This window comes from Rousettus aegyptiacus, unplaced genomic scaffold (genome assembly GCF_014176215.1).
Source record: "Rousettus aegyptiacus isolate mRouAeg1 unplaced genomic scaffold, mRouAeg1.p scaffold_m13_p_12, whole genome shotgun sequence".
Classification (NCBI taxonomy): Eukaryota; Metazoa; Chordata; class Mammalia; order Chiroptera; family Pteropodidae; genus Rousettus; species Rousettus aegyptiacus.
The window spans coordinates 46033312-46048686 of NW_023416287.1; the positions used below are offsets into that span (position 1 = coordinate 46033312).

At 35.1% G+C, this 15375-nt stretch overlaps 1 protein-coding gene and 1 pseudogene across 2 annotated transcripts in view; both read left to right on the plus strand.

Annotated features, from left to right (window-relative positions):
- Nucleotides 1-15375, plus strand: part of SPIRE1 (spire type actin nucleation factor 1) — a 196878-nt gene that overhangs the window by 89868 nt on the left and 91635 nt on the right. For both annotated transcript variants that reach the window (XM_036229822.1, XM_036229823.1), the window contains exon 4: nt 10695-10820. In XM_036229822.1, the coding sequence (XP_036085715.1) occupies nt 10695-10820 (126 nt within the window). The remainder of the gene's footprint in view (nt 1-10694; nt 10821-15375) is intronic.
- On the plus strand, nt 6233-6351 carry LOC118610093 (annotated as a pseudogene).

Below are 15375 nucleotides of genomic sequence, written 5' to 3' on the forward strand. Positions count from 1 at the left end.
TCTTATTTCTTCATTTCCATACTAACTCAAACTGATCAATAAAAATTTCCACATTTATAACAATATATCCTGAAATATTTTTTTTTAGTTAAATGAGAAGAAAAATACTGAAACATTTGACAAATAACCTGAGATTTTAATATATCATAAAACTTATTCATGGCAGTATAGTGATAATATGAGTTCGTGGTTTGATTAGTGGGTTGAAATCTTTTAAGTAATTAATTGAGTATAGGTTCTAGTTAAGATAGTGAAGTAGGTAAATGCTGTGCTCACCAACTCTCACATTCACCTAAAGTTTACAATTAAATTACAACTAAACTACAGAATACCCCTCACTTAGAATCGCTTGAAGTCTGGCTGAATAGAAATATAGCTAAGGATATACAGAAGAAACCACATTGAGACTGGTAGGAGGGGCAGACACACTAATGGGCTGGTTCCATATTCACATTTGGTGGTTAAAAAACAGGAGGGATATCTTGGCTCTGAAGGTTCCTCCTTAGGAGTAAGGGCACCCAGTCACACACCAGGCTCCCCAGCCTAGGGTCCAGTGCTAGTGAGAGAAGTCCCCACAACTTCTGGCTGTGAAAATTAGTGGCGATTATGGCTGAGTGAGACAGAGGGTGGATAAAATCCCAGGTGTGCCTCTAAATGGCCTGTGCAAGGACTTGCTTACAGACTTGGGGCTCACTCATTCTGAACTCCAGCAACTCAAAAGGCAACAGAGACATAGGGGGAGGAACTGAATTGTCCGGCTTCAGGGTGAGGACTAGAGGGGCAGATTTTTCCCAGACAGAAGTGATGGGAAAAGCCATTGATTGTTCTTTTGTTGAGCCCTACCCACACCAAAACTGCACTTTCAGGCTGATACCATATCTGAGTCTCCATCAAGCTGGCTAACACTGGTTGCTCTGCCCTGATGATTCCCTGAGACCCTGCTCCACCCAACTGGAGGGCCCACCCAAGCTGTTCTTGTTTTCTCATACAAATAGCCTGGCTTTGGTTTTTATTGCAGACTTTCCTAAAAGCTATCAAAGGTTCACAAATCCCAAACAAGCAGTATGTGCCTTTGGCATGCTCTGTACCTCTTGCTCAGTAACCACAAGCTCAGCACTAGCTGCAGCTGGCCTCAGGTCGCAGCTTAGCCTCTCCCAGTCACCTCCAAGCCCAGCATAAATAGCATCTGTAGATTACTTTGTAACTCATACCAAGTGGCCTCAGACAGGGCACAAGCAGTGGCTGAACTTGACCTGCAACAGAGCCCCTCCCAAGAGGCCCAGTACCAACACACCTGGTGGCCAGATTCAGACCACACAAGACCACCATCCAACCACTTTCACAAACCACACACCCAAAGGGCAGACTTAGCAAGCACTAGAGCCATGCTAAAGCAAATCTTGCTCCGTAGGATCAGTCCTTACACAGTAGCTCTTCCACTGTAGTCATAGCTAGTCCTAACAACCAGACAGCCTGAGGATCAATCCCTCTCATTGATGTAAAAGCAGTAATCAAGGTTCAACTACAGTAGGACGGCACAGACAACCCAATACAAGGGATATACCTGGATTGCCTGGCTCATGTGACCAAGGAGACTGCCACTGGGCCCCACAGGACACCTATTACATAAGGCAAGTCTACTAAGATTGGGAAATGTAACAGCACTACCTAATACATAGAAGTGACCACAGGGAGGCATCCAAAATGAAGGAGACAAAGAAATATATCTCAAATGAAAGAATAAAACAAAGTTTCAGAAAAAGATCTAATTAAAATGAAGACAGTCTACCAGATGCAGAGTTCAAAACACTGGTTATAAGGGTGCTTAATGATTGAGGCGAGAACTTTAACAAAGAGAGAGGAAACATAAACATGAAGATAGAAAACAAAAAAGAACCACTCGAATGAAGAATGCAATAACTGAAATGAAGAATATATTAGAAGGAATCAACAGAAAATCAGAAGACTGAATTGGCAAAAAGAAAAAAGGAAACAATTAAAAAATGAGGAAAGTTTAAGGGACTTCTGTGACATCAAGTGTAACAACATTCGCATCACAGGGGTACCAGAAGAAGAAGAAAGCAAGGGATTGAGAACCTGTTCGAAAAAATAATGATTGAAAATGTCTTTTGGCCAAAGAAAAAGACATATAAGTCCAGGAAGTGCAGAAAGTACTGAAAGTAAAGGAATGGAAAAAGATATATCAATAAAATGTAAATGAAAAAAAAATCTGGCATAGCAATACTTATTCCAGATAAAACAGACTTTAAAAGAAAAGCTGTAACAAGAGACGAAGAAAAACCCAGTAATCCCACTTTTGGATATTTATCCAAAGAAACTCAAAGCACTACTTTGAAAGGACACGTGCAGCAGCATGCTCACTGCAGTATTATTATTACATTAGCCAAGATACGGAAGCAACGTAAGTGTCCATCAATAGATGAATGGATAAAGTGGAGGTGGTACATACATACAATGGAATATTATTCAGCCATAAAAAAGAATGAAATCTTGCCATTGTATACTGTGCTGACTGGAGTTAAGTCTGACAGAGAAAGAAAAATGTCATATCATTTCACTTATATGTGGAATCTAGACAGCAAAACAGAAACAAACTCATAGAGACAGAGAGCAATTTAATGGTACCAGATTGCGGGGAAGGGTTCGGAAGATGAGTGAAGGGGGGTAGGATTAAGAGGTACAAACTGGTAGTTACAAAATAGTCATGGGGATGTAGAGTATAGCATGGGGAATATGGCCATCATTATTGCAATAACTATGGATGTTGTCAGATGAGTACTGGGTGTATCAGGGTGACCACTTCACAAGTTATGTAAATTCTAATCACTGTGTTGTATACCTGAAACTAATATAATATTGTATGTCAACTGAAATTAGAAAATAAAAATTAAACTAAATTCAGTCCTTTTTTTACTTTCTTAGAAGACAAGAATTAATCTGAAGATGTATAACTGCTTTCTCCTTGGAAGTAGAAATATGAAACTCATCAGTTTGAATAAACAATGGAATATTAAGGGACTTGGAGTCTATTCGTTTTCAGTTCTTAGCAGGACCTCTTTAGTGTGTAACTTTTTCCAGAGTTGTCATTTATTTCTACTACCCTTTTAATTTGCTATGTTTTCATATGGTATGTTATAGTTGAAAAGTGCTTTCATGTTCATTGTTATCTGAGTCTTATGATTAACACTGTGAGGTAAATTGCACAAACATTTTTATACCCATTTGTGACTCTTTTACAAGCAAGAATTTACTTTTGTTGAAATTTAAAATGTTAAAATTTTTAACTCAATAATTGATAGCTGCACTGTAAATTTACATAGTTCTTATATAAAATAATTTGACAGTATATTGAGAAGTCTAAAACTGTTCACTATAATAGAAAAAGACTAGAAATATCCCAGATGTCCCTTAACAGAGATATGCTACAGCCATTTAGTAGAGTACTATATAGCTGTCAAAAGGATTGAGGAAAGATTTCCAGGATATATTGTTTACTTGAAAAAACTAATGTAGAAAAGTATGTTTAGTGTGCCAACAATTATCTGAGAAAAGGTATGGATAAGAATATTTATTTAAAAAAATATTTGCTTGGATTTTAAAAGAGAGGAAAGATAAACCAAACTGAAGAAAAAAAGTTAGCTATGGGTAGAGAAGATGAGCAGAGTAGAAACTAGGACAGGTATTAAAGCTAAGTATTTCTGACTATACTGGATTATGTATATTCGGCATAGGAACCATATAAATATTTTACATGGTTATAAAACAAAATTCAGTATAGAAATGTAATCCCCAAATCCAAAGCAAGTTGAACATAAGTTATTACATTGGAGATGTAATCATATAGAAAGATAGAATAACCATGTAGTAGCCATGAGCACAGCTACCACCAGATTATGCTATCTAAATACCACTTGCCACCAAAAGAATTCTGATTCCTTAGAGAAATGGCTAATTCTAGAACTGGGAAGGAAATGTGTAAAATAGCCTGGAACATCTTGTCATACCGGAAAGCAAACAGACTATCCAGGATTATTAAATTGTTTAAAAAGAACTGAGAAATCAACTAGAAGAGGCTTCCATTGGTCAGAGATGAAAGAATTTGATCATCAATAAGAATAATAGCTGTGACAGATTAAAACATTAAATATTCTGAAATTTATGAACAAAAAAATAATAAAACCCTTATTGGTTACCTTTAGAAGTTTTTATGGAACCAACTTATAATTTCGAAAGTGGAAAATTAACAGGGAGAATATTCATTTTGCCTTTTCCATATGAATAACACCTCATGATTAACCAAGTAATTTTTGAGAAATTTATTTGTATAAAAGTATTTCACCTAATAAATGAAAAGGGAATGATAGGGATCACAAATGGTAATATTCTAATTCTAAAGAAATACTAGTGGTCATCATGTGGCATCACAAGAGACCAACAGACTTTATGTGCCTCCTGACAGAAGTATACACCACCACTAACAAAGTATTCTTGCCATAAAAAATAAAATATCAAACTTCAATCTGATCAAACTTCTGCATCTAACTAATCTAACTACCAATTTATAGGAAATCCAGGAGACGTAGAAACATTTTAAATAATACCATAGGGATTCAGTCAGCAAAATTCAGATTGTGGGAAGCTCTGTAGGACAAATTATGATTTCTTCGACAAATAAATTGCAAATTAAAAAGAAAGAAGTAGGGAAAACTTCGATGAAAGAGACTTGATACATATTGCAATATATGGACCTTATATAGATTCTGATTTAAAGAAATAAATTGTAAAACTGTGTACATTTAAGATAATCAGGAAAATTTGATCTCTTACTCTATATTTGATATTAGGAGTTATTCAGATTTTTAGATAGAATAATAGTATTGTGGTTATATATTTTTAAAACTCATCTTTTAGAGATAAAAACATCTTTTAGAGATGCTGAAATATTTACATATGAAACTCAGATATCTGGGATTTCCTATAAAATAATTCTGGAAGGTGGGGTGTGAGTGGGTGAGATTAAAGATAAAACAAGGTTTGCCATGAATTGATAATCATTAATTAGGTGATGGGTGCATGGTGATTCATTCATTACACTATTCACCTATTTTTGTATATGTTTGACATTTTTTCATATAAAATATTAAAATATGAAAGTATCCAAAGTAATCCTTGTCATAGTAATACTACTGTAGAAAATTTTCAAAGAGATAAAAATTTTAAATTAAGATATATTTGAAATATATTAGTTACAACATAATGGTATATGTAATTGTGGGTGGAATGATCCCAAGAGGTTTAGTTGACATTCATCAACACACATAGATAGTTACAATGTTCTTTTCTTGTGATGAGAACTTTTAAGATCTCTCCTAACAACTTTCAAATACACAACACAGTATTATTAACTGTAGTTACCAGGGTGTTCATTACATCCCCAGAACTTATTTAGAACCGGAATTTTGTACCTTGTAACTACTTTTACCCATTTTGTCCACTCGCAACCCTGCCTCTGGCAACCACTCAATCTGTTCTATACAAAGAGATAATTTTTAAAAGAAGAAAATAGTACATATATTAATGTCATGTTTGTATTAATGTCATGTTTACTGAATACACACATGACGTGTATTACATCATTGTTTATACTATTCTGAAATAAAATTAATGACACAAAGAAATGGGATATCAAATAGATGGACTACTATATAGTTTTTTAAATCATAATTATGTGGGTTATGTAGTAAGGTGGGAAAATTTTATTTAATAAATGGAAAAAAAGACTACAAACTTTTGCATATTCTGGTATATGGATAAAGAAGACACTTTGGTGGTTTAAAATAGTGTATTAATGATGTGATTCAAATGAATGATTTAGTTTCAGAAATTCCATTCTTATTGCTTAGCAAATGTATAATAAAAGATTGTAACATTTTAGTATAGCTATATTAAGTATGTTATTGCCTATAATGATTTTATAAGTTATGTTTTCAGTGTTGACTCATATTTTCAAACGAAATCTGGCATGTTTCTGCAAATATAAGGATGTAGTTTACAAATAATAAGTTGAAAACTCCTTGGGAAAAATTAAGAATAGTACTATACAATTTGATTAAAAATAGAAACAAACTTTATGTATTTAATTTTACTATGTCATCCTAGATTAGTCCAGTGCAGAGTTTGTCTTCATTTTCAAAACGCACATATGCTGTCTGTCTGTGGCCATGCTACCCTGAACAAGACCGATCCCATCTGATCTTGGAAGCTAAGCAGGGTTGGGCCTGGTTAGTACTTGGATGGGAGACCACCTAGGAAGACCAGGTGCTATAGGTATCAAAAATTAACAAATAAGGGATTGTAAGCTGACAAGGCCCTTGCAATCTATGAGGTCAACCAAGGGTTGCCTTGCCTAAAAAAAAAAAAAAAAAAGCACATGTATTACAAACAGCTGAAACAGAATGAGTCTGTTAATAATTTTCATTTATGTATAAATTTGGCATACATTTAATGGAGCATATTCAGGGAAAACCAAAAATTTTTTTGAGCTTGTCTGTTATTGAATTAAGATCTTTGGTAACATAGGTTAGTTGGGCGAACATCCTGTATCTGTCAAATCAAGGTGATTCCAAAGAAAAACTGTAGTCTTCTGTAGTTCACAATGTTGTGTTCTCTAAGTTTTGAAATTGTTAGAAATATGCTAATTTTCTCACTGCTTTAGGGAAAAATTTAGTAATTTATCCTGACTATATGATGCTAAATTTAGTGAAGATCTTTGTGCAGTTTTAATTTTTTTTTTTAGTTTTTTCTTATGATAAATACATGATTATACTCAACAGGCATAACATTTTAATATAGTTTAAAGTAATATTCTACCTAGGTTTTTGCAAATAAAATTGTAAGCTATGTTTGTGAACTAAATATTTTTTATATTTGAATTTCAGCAGCTGAGAATAAATTATGGAGAAATATTGGAATTTGATATTGTAAACAAAGGATTGTGATGTGACAGATTCCAATTATTCTAAGCATAGAGACACAACAAGAATAGAAAGTACAGAATAGAGGATAAGATACAAAGGCAGACTTTAGAATTCTAAAAGGAGACCAAAGAGAGACAGGATGAAAGAAATATTCGAAGATGTGCCAACTTAAGAATTTTTCAAAGCTATGGAAAATACTATACCATGGATTCAGGAAGCCACATAAACCATAGAGCAAGATAAATGAAAAATCATTTATTAGTTTCATTAGAGTCAAACTGCTAAAAACCACTAACAGAAAATCTAAAATCATCCAGAGGAAAAATTAGGCTGCACCTGACTTCTCAACAGAAAGTAGAAGTTAGAAGATGGAAACATACCTTCAAAGTTCTAGAATAGAACTTATAATTCTTTACATAGTAAAATATCTTTCAAGATTAAAGGTAAGGTAGATCTTTTTCTGAAAAACAAAAACAAAAATGGCTTAGAGTGGGAGCTGGAGAGTCATCAGCTTATTGGTGGCATTTAAAGTTGTAAAAATAGACAAGATCAGCTAAAGTAAGTAGAGGGAAACCCAAAGGTTCAAGATTGAACCCCCAACATTATGGTTCAACTTTTAAATTTATTCATAGAACAGGGAAAGGTAGATTAAGTAAGAGATTACATAGCCTAGTTCATTCCTTTTAGAAAAAACTAAAACCCAGCAATATTAAATAAATTGTTCAAGGTCATGTAACTTCATGTTGATAGATACAGGTCAGAAACTGCTCCTTCTGATTGTGGTGTTCTACCCCCATATGTGTCCATTTTTAGTAACTAAAAAAGGTGATTTTGTTGCATACTTACTGTATACCATGTTCTATGCTTAAGTACGTTAAGAACATTATTTTCTTAAATATAGTGGTAGTATACATTAATTCTAGAGTACGATGCCTAAGAATTTGGAATCTAGAATTAGACTGTCTAGGTTCAATTCCAGCTTTACTGGCTAGTTCTGTGACCTTGGGTAAATTAGCTGTTCTAAATCTTAATTTCCTAAACTCTAAATTGGGTTGTTCTAAGGATTAAATGTAATGATCCATATAAACACAGAGAACAAAAATATTAAGTGATACATTGATACTGAAATAGCCACTAAAATGATTTCTCCTCTGTGGGTTTATTTCTCCTATGTCTCAATGGAGATTTTGTAGAATTTTGTTCTTTGTTAAGTTTTTAAAGCATTAAATTGTGATAAAATATGAATAACAAAATTTCCCATTTTAATAATTTTAATGTGTACAATTTAGTGGCATTAAGTACACTCACAATATTGTCCACCACCATAGTGTTTCATTCCAGAGCTTTCTTCATTACCCATTCCTATTACTTTCTATCCCTCCTCCTTCAGCCCCTGGCAACTACTAATCAGCTTCCTGTCTCTTGGGATTTGTATATTCTGGGTATTTCATATAAATGGAACCATATAATATGTGACCTTTTGTGTCTTTTTTTTTTTTTTTTTTACTAAGTGTACTGTTTTTAAGGTTCATCCATGTTGTATCATGTGTCAGGACTTTATTCTTCTTTATGGCTGAATAAGATTCCATTGCATGGATAATACTATATTTTGTTTTTTCATCGGTTTAGAACAGTTGAGATGTTCCTGGCTTTAGGCTACTATAAATACTGCTGGTATGAACATTCATGTACAAGTTTTTGCCTGAACACCTACTTTAATTCTTCTGGTTATATACCTAGGAGTGGAATTGCTGGATCACGTGGTAGTTCTGTGTTTAACTTTTTGAGGAACCACCAAACTTTTCCCCAGTGGCTGTACCACTTTGCATTCCCACCAGCAGTACACAAAGGTTCCAGTTTCTCCACCTTCTCGCCATCACTTATTTTTCCATTTTTTGTTTGTTTTTATGACCATCCTAGTGAGGTATGACTGGTATCTCATTGCAGTTTTTTCACTAATTGTATTAATGTCACGTTTACTGAATATAACAAAGAATTAAGGGAGAACTTAGAGCTTTTTAATGCAAATGAAGTACCTTAAAACATAACTATTGTACATGGATATAAAATTATTGTTTTATGGAAAAAAAATTATTCCCATGCACCAGGCTCATGATAGGATGTCTTTCCAATCTAATAAATTGGATGGTGTTTGATTTTTCTAAATTACTGGGCATGATGTTAAATTACATGTTGTACCCACAAGTGCTATTTGGGGGTTATGGGCTATATAAAGTAAAGGACATTAGGATTGGAGGTATCACCAGTGGGGTAATGTTGCTCTCTGTCCTCTTTCCTCCTCTTTTTCATCTACAGTTGAAGCATTTTCCCAGTGTTCATCATGTCTTACTGACATTCTTTTTATTACATTTTGCAATTCAACTTACACTAGAATGAACTTGGCTTTTAGAATCTAATATGACCATGTTGAATTCCCCTTCTCCCTCAATCAACTTTATAACTACGAACAAGTCAGTTAACTCCTCTTAGCTTTAATGGCCTTTGCTATAAAATGGGGAATAATTCAAGGTTACATTGAAGAATAAATGATACTATGCTCTGTATATGACATGAGAAATATAGTGTCTGGCAGATAAATACTCAATAAATGGTAGCTATCAAAATAGCTGAGTTATGATCAATACTTAGTAAATGGTAGTTCCCTTTTTGCTCCAAACCAAAACTTTTATATATGTCCTATCATTTTCAAATAGAAGCTAAGTAAGTCTGGTAAGCTCATCTGTGCTGTGGAGTGTTAATTAGACCACTTTTTCCGTATAATTGTGTGAACTTTACTGATGGTCTTCTGATGCCTAAAGTTTTGGCTCATGGGAATTGTGGAATTGCCTTGCCATCTGATATGAAAATATCAGGTGTGTCTTGTTTTTTGTTTGTTTGTTTGTTTTTGCATACAAGATGTTGAAGAGTACCCTTGGAAACAAACATGTGAGAGGTGAGAGAAACAGAATTGGGCAGATAGATGAGTTGAGTTGAGATGCAGTTACAACTGGCCTCAGCTGATTCTGTGGAAACTTCAGAGCTAGAATAGCTTTCTAGATGGCCCATCTTTGTACAAGATGGCAGGACTTTGTACTCTTGCATTGGACCTGTAATGAGATACAGGCTGCTCAGATAGGGGACCTTGAACAAGGTGGCTCTCTTCAGCTAATGACACTTTTAGAGAAGGACTTAGCTGGACTCTGTCAATTGACAATACCCCCAGTAGCTGAAGGAATTCATTTCCAAAGTAGAATCTGGTCAGCACACCGTGGTATCCATTACAGTAGTTTAAAATGGCATCTCATTATTACCATAATTTCTATTATTTGATATGTCTGTTAACCATATACATTTCTCCTGTTTGAATTACCTGCATATTTCTTCCTTTTTTTCTATATAGATAATATATCATTGAATTGTTATTTTATTGTCCTGTAACAAATATTTTTGTCTTTGATGCGGCTCCTTCTTTATATCATGAGACATATGTATTATGATCAGCTGGACTTCAGGTAGTTCTCCACATTGATTATTTTATAATTTGGTTGTAATTTTAATGTGATCCTGAGAGGACATGAACCCCACTTTTACCTAGTCTGCCATCTTGACCAAGGTGTGTCTGTTTTTAAGGTACAAAAAAAAAAAAACCCCACAAGTAATAAACAAGCACCATTATTTTATTTTCTTCTTCTGTAGTTATGTGCTGCCCATCTCCCAACTGAATCAGAGGCACCAAATCATTATCAGGCAGTATGTCGTGCACTTTTTGCAGAAACAATGGAGCTGCACACTTTTCTGACTAAAATTAAGAGTGCAAAGGAGGTAAGTACTACTGATTTCAGATTTATTGGCATTGTGAAAGATAACATGAATTTTCAAGATTGTCCATCATCTTATTTAAAATATTTATTACTATCCTTCTGATGAGTTCTGAAATTAATTCAAGAAAGATGAAACTTAGGCAAAATATATTTTTAAAAATATAAATGTGTAAATACAAAAATTTTCTCCAGCTTTATTGAAATATAATAGACAATTAGTTGCTAATATTTACATTGTATAATTCAATGCGTTTTACAATTATAGTTGATATATGATAATATATTAGTTTCAGTTGTACAGCATATTGATTAGAGACCTCTATAACTCACAAAATGATTACCCCACTAAATCTAGTACTCCTCTTCCCCATTACATATTTATTATAACATTAACTATTTTCCTTATGCTACACTTTATATCTCCATGTCTGTTCTGCAACTATCCATTTGTACTTTTTAATCCCTTTACCCTTTTTCGCAGTCCCCCTAAACTCCCTCCCATCTAGTAGCCCTCACAATATTCTCTGTATCTATGGGTTTATTTCCATTTTTGATAGTGTTGATTCTGTTCTTTAGATTCCACATGTACATGAAATCATGCGATTTTTGTCTTTCTCTAACCCATTTCATTCAGCACAATACCCTCTAGGTCCATCAAAGCAGTATCTTTCTCTGTGCATCTTTTAATCTGAAGTGAGTCTCTTGTAGACAGCATATGTAGGGGTCTTGTTTTCTTATCCATTCAGCCTTTCTCTCTTTTGGTTGGAGCACTTAATTCTTTTCATTTGAGGTACTTGTTGATAGGAATGTAGTTGTTACCATTCTCGATTCCTGTTTTTGATACATGTTTTTTCTTCTTACAGAAGTCTCTCCAACATTTCATGTAGCACTAGCTTGGTATTGATAAATTCCTTTAACTTATTTTTGTCTTGGAAGTTCTTTATCTGTCCTTCAGCTATACCTGATAGCCTTGCTAGATAAAGTATTCTTGTTTGTAGATCCTGGGTTTTTATCATGTGGAATATTTTGTGCCAAGCCCTCTCTCCTGCACAGTTTCTTTTGAGAAATCAGCTGCCAGTCTTATGGGTGCTCCTTGTAGGTAACTAACTGCTTTTCTCGTGCTGCTTTTAAGAGTCTTCCTTTGGATTTGACCTTGATATTTTAATTATGATGTGTCTTGGTGTGGGTCTCTTTGGATTCCTCTTTCTAGGGACTCTCTGAGCTTCCTGGGGTTGTATGTCTATTTCTTTCACCAGGTGAGGGAATTTTTCTATCACTATTTCTTAAAATAGCTCCTCAATGTCTTGTTTTCCTTCAGGTACCCCTGTAACATGGATATTTTTACATTTAATTGTGTCTCATAGGCTCCTTAAATTATTATTATAGTCTTGGCTTCTTTTTTCTTCCTGTTCTGATTGAGTGTCCTTGGCTTCCCCACCCTCTATATCAGTGGTTCGATCCTCTTCTTTATCCATTTTGTTGATTCCCTCTCATATACTCTTCATCTCAGATACTGTGTTCTTCATTTCTGACTGGTTCCCTTTTATAATTTCCATTTCCATTTTTATGTTTTTTATCTCTTTTTAAATTCTTACTGAGTTTATCTGCTGTTCCCCTAAGTTCATTGAGCATCTTTATAACCAGTGTTTTGAACTCTGTATCTGTTAGATTGCTTGACTCCATTATATCCGGGTCTCTTTTGTTCTCTCATATGGTTTCTGCTTCTTTACCTTCCCATTTTGGCTGCCCTTCTGTGTCTGTTTCTATGTACTAAGCAAAGCTCCTAAGTCCCCTGATCTTTTTAGTGTATATTTTTGAAGTAGGTGTCCAGTGGCACAGTCCTGAGAGGGGTTCAGCTGCAGGCCAAGTTTAGCCCCAGCCTCTGCTTCTCTGGGGCCACCTGCTAAGAGTCAGCAAGGAATCCACAGATGTTTTGCTTACAGTTGCCTCAAAAGGCCACAGCAGAAACCGAGGCCAGCTGCCTCCAGTGTGAGCCTAGGCGCTGCTCAACAAGGAACACCTGACTCGCTGAGGATATATCTGGATGTGGCTTGAGTGGGGCGGAGTTGGGGGAGGCGGGGTTTCAGGGATTCCTCAGTGTGGAGCAACCTCTGTTATCCAGTTTGTTGACATCTCAGCTATAGCAGTACTGCCTCCACACACTGGGAGTGGGGAGGGCTCAACAGGTGACAATGGATACCGCCAGCACTTCTACCTGGGAGAGATCTTCTCTTCTGGTCCTCACTCCAACAACTCGGTGTCCCCGTTAAGTCTCTGGTGCTCCCTATGGAGCCAACCCAGCATTGATGCTCGAGCGAGCAGGTCCGTCACCATGGAAGTCCACTCATAGACACGGCCCCTTTAAGAGGTGTCTGCTCCTGCCAGCTGCTCCTGTAACCTCTGTCCCACTCAGCTGCTCTGGACCTGGCAGCCTCGTGTCTTCACCTCCTCCTACCTTCTATCGTTGCAGGTAGATTAATTATTTCTCTCCCTAGTTGTAGTGCTTTTGTTCATCTAGATCCCAGGTGATTTTCCTGGTGTTTGCTCCATGTTTTTGTCACAACTTTGATTTGGTTGCAAGAGGGATGAACAAGGTCTCTATCATCTATGCCATTTTTCCCAGAAGCCAAAACAAAGATTTCCTAAAGCATCCTTAGAAATGGTAAATAAATAAAACTGAATTGGTTTGATCAGTTTCCCATATATCTGATTTTCACTCTTTTTATGACGCTCTTCTCTTTTAAAACATGTTAGTACCTCTTTCAGGAAGGGGTAAACATGTTAGTACCTCTTTTAAAACATGTTAGTACCTCTTTCAGGAAGGGGTAAAGACTCAGAAAAGGATGGTACACATTTGATGAGTTAGCCATTTTATAGTGGACGCAATTAAATATCGAATGGAGAAAATGTGAATTTAATATTCAGATTATCCAAAATCTTATTTTAGATATTTTAATGATTATTTATTAGTGTCTATGAATTAAAATGTTGTATGTAGAGTACAAAGAGAATCATTCTAATTTATTTACTAGTGAGTTGCCATATTTTATATCATACAGAAGATATAGGATCTGTATAGTGAAGATTCATGAGATCTGTGTAAAGCAGCACAGCATCTGGCACACACTAAGTACTTAGTATATGATAGATAGTGGGCATCATTTCTTTTATGACTAAAGCGCAAAGTTTATCCAAAACATTAGTTTAGAACTTGGGATGACACATAGTTTGTGGAGGTACTCATGTAAGATGTATAAAAGAGGAAGGAAAATACTAACCTATATTAGTCAAATAAGACTATCTCTGGACTCATAGATACAGAGAACAAACTGATGATTGCCAGATGGGAGTGGGGTTGGGAGGCTGGGTGAAAAAGGTAAAGGTATTACAAATTAGTTATGGGGGTATAAAGTACAGCATAAGGAAATATAGTCAATAGTGTTGTAATGACTATATATAGTGCCAGATGGGTACTAGACTATTTGGGGGGATCACTTTGTAATATATGAATGTCTAACCACTGTGCTGTTTACCTGAAACTAATATAAAATAATACTGGATGTCAACTGTGAAAAAAAAGAAAGATGAGTTAGCTATGATAAATAAGTTGTTGTCATAAATATTTAAATATCTCAATCAGATCATGCTTAATCACCTTAAATGAGTCTGTTTTCTATGTATGAATTAGAGCTCAAGCATTCCTCTTCATTTCTAGTCAGGATACTGCTTATAGTCTACCTTTTTATTAAAAGCTAGTGAAAAGCTGGTTTTTTTGTTTGTTTGTTTTTAGGATTTTGTAGAATTAGATCCAAGAGGAAAATCTTCATACAGGGTGTAAAGGGTGAACTATGTTATTTAAAGAATAATAATAAATATTTGGACTAGCTTTTCCTCCTGGGCAGAACCAGAGGATGCAGGGCCCAATTAAAAGTTTGAGAGTAAACATCTGAAAGCACATTCTTAATTAAAATTTAGTCAATAGTAGAGAAGATTACTTTTTAAGGTTATAATTATCTTCCCCAGCTTAAGACAAATTGCCTTATTTCAAGCATTATTTTTTAAATTTATTTAAATTAGTTTCAAGTATACAGTACATTGATTAGACATCCATATAGTTTATAAAACGATACCCCCAATTGCTCCTTCCCTCCCCTGGCACTCCACCTAGCCATCATATTAATGCTAACTGCATTCCCTTTTTTGTGCTCTCCATCCTTGTGACCAACTATCAACTACTAATTTGTACTTCTTTAACCCTTTACCCCATTCCCTCGGCCCCCCAACCCCAAATTGTCCACTGTATTTGCGAGTCGGGTTTTGGTTAGTTTGTTCTTTTTGTTCCTTAGATTCCTCATATAAGTGAAATCATATGGTATTTCTCTTTCTCTGTCTGAATTATTTCACTCTGCATAATAAGTCCATCCATGTGCATGGATCTAGGTCTATCCATGTCATTGCAAATGGTAGGATTTCATTTTTTTTAATGGCTGAGCAATATTCCATTGTATATATGAACCATAATTTCTTTATCCAGTCATCTGTTGATGTGCATTTAG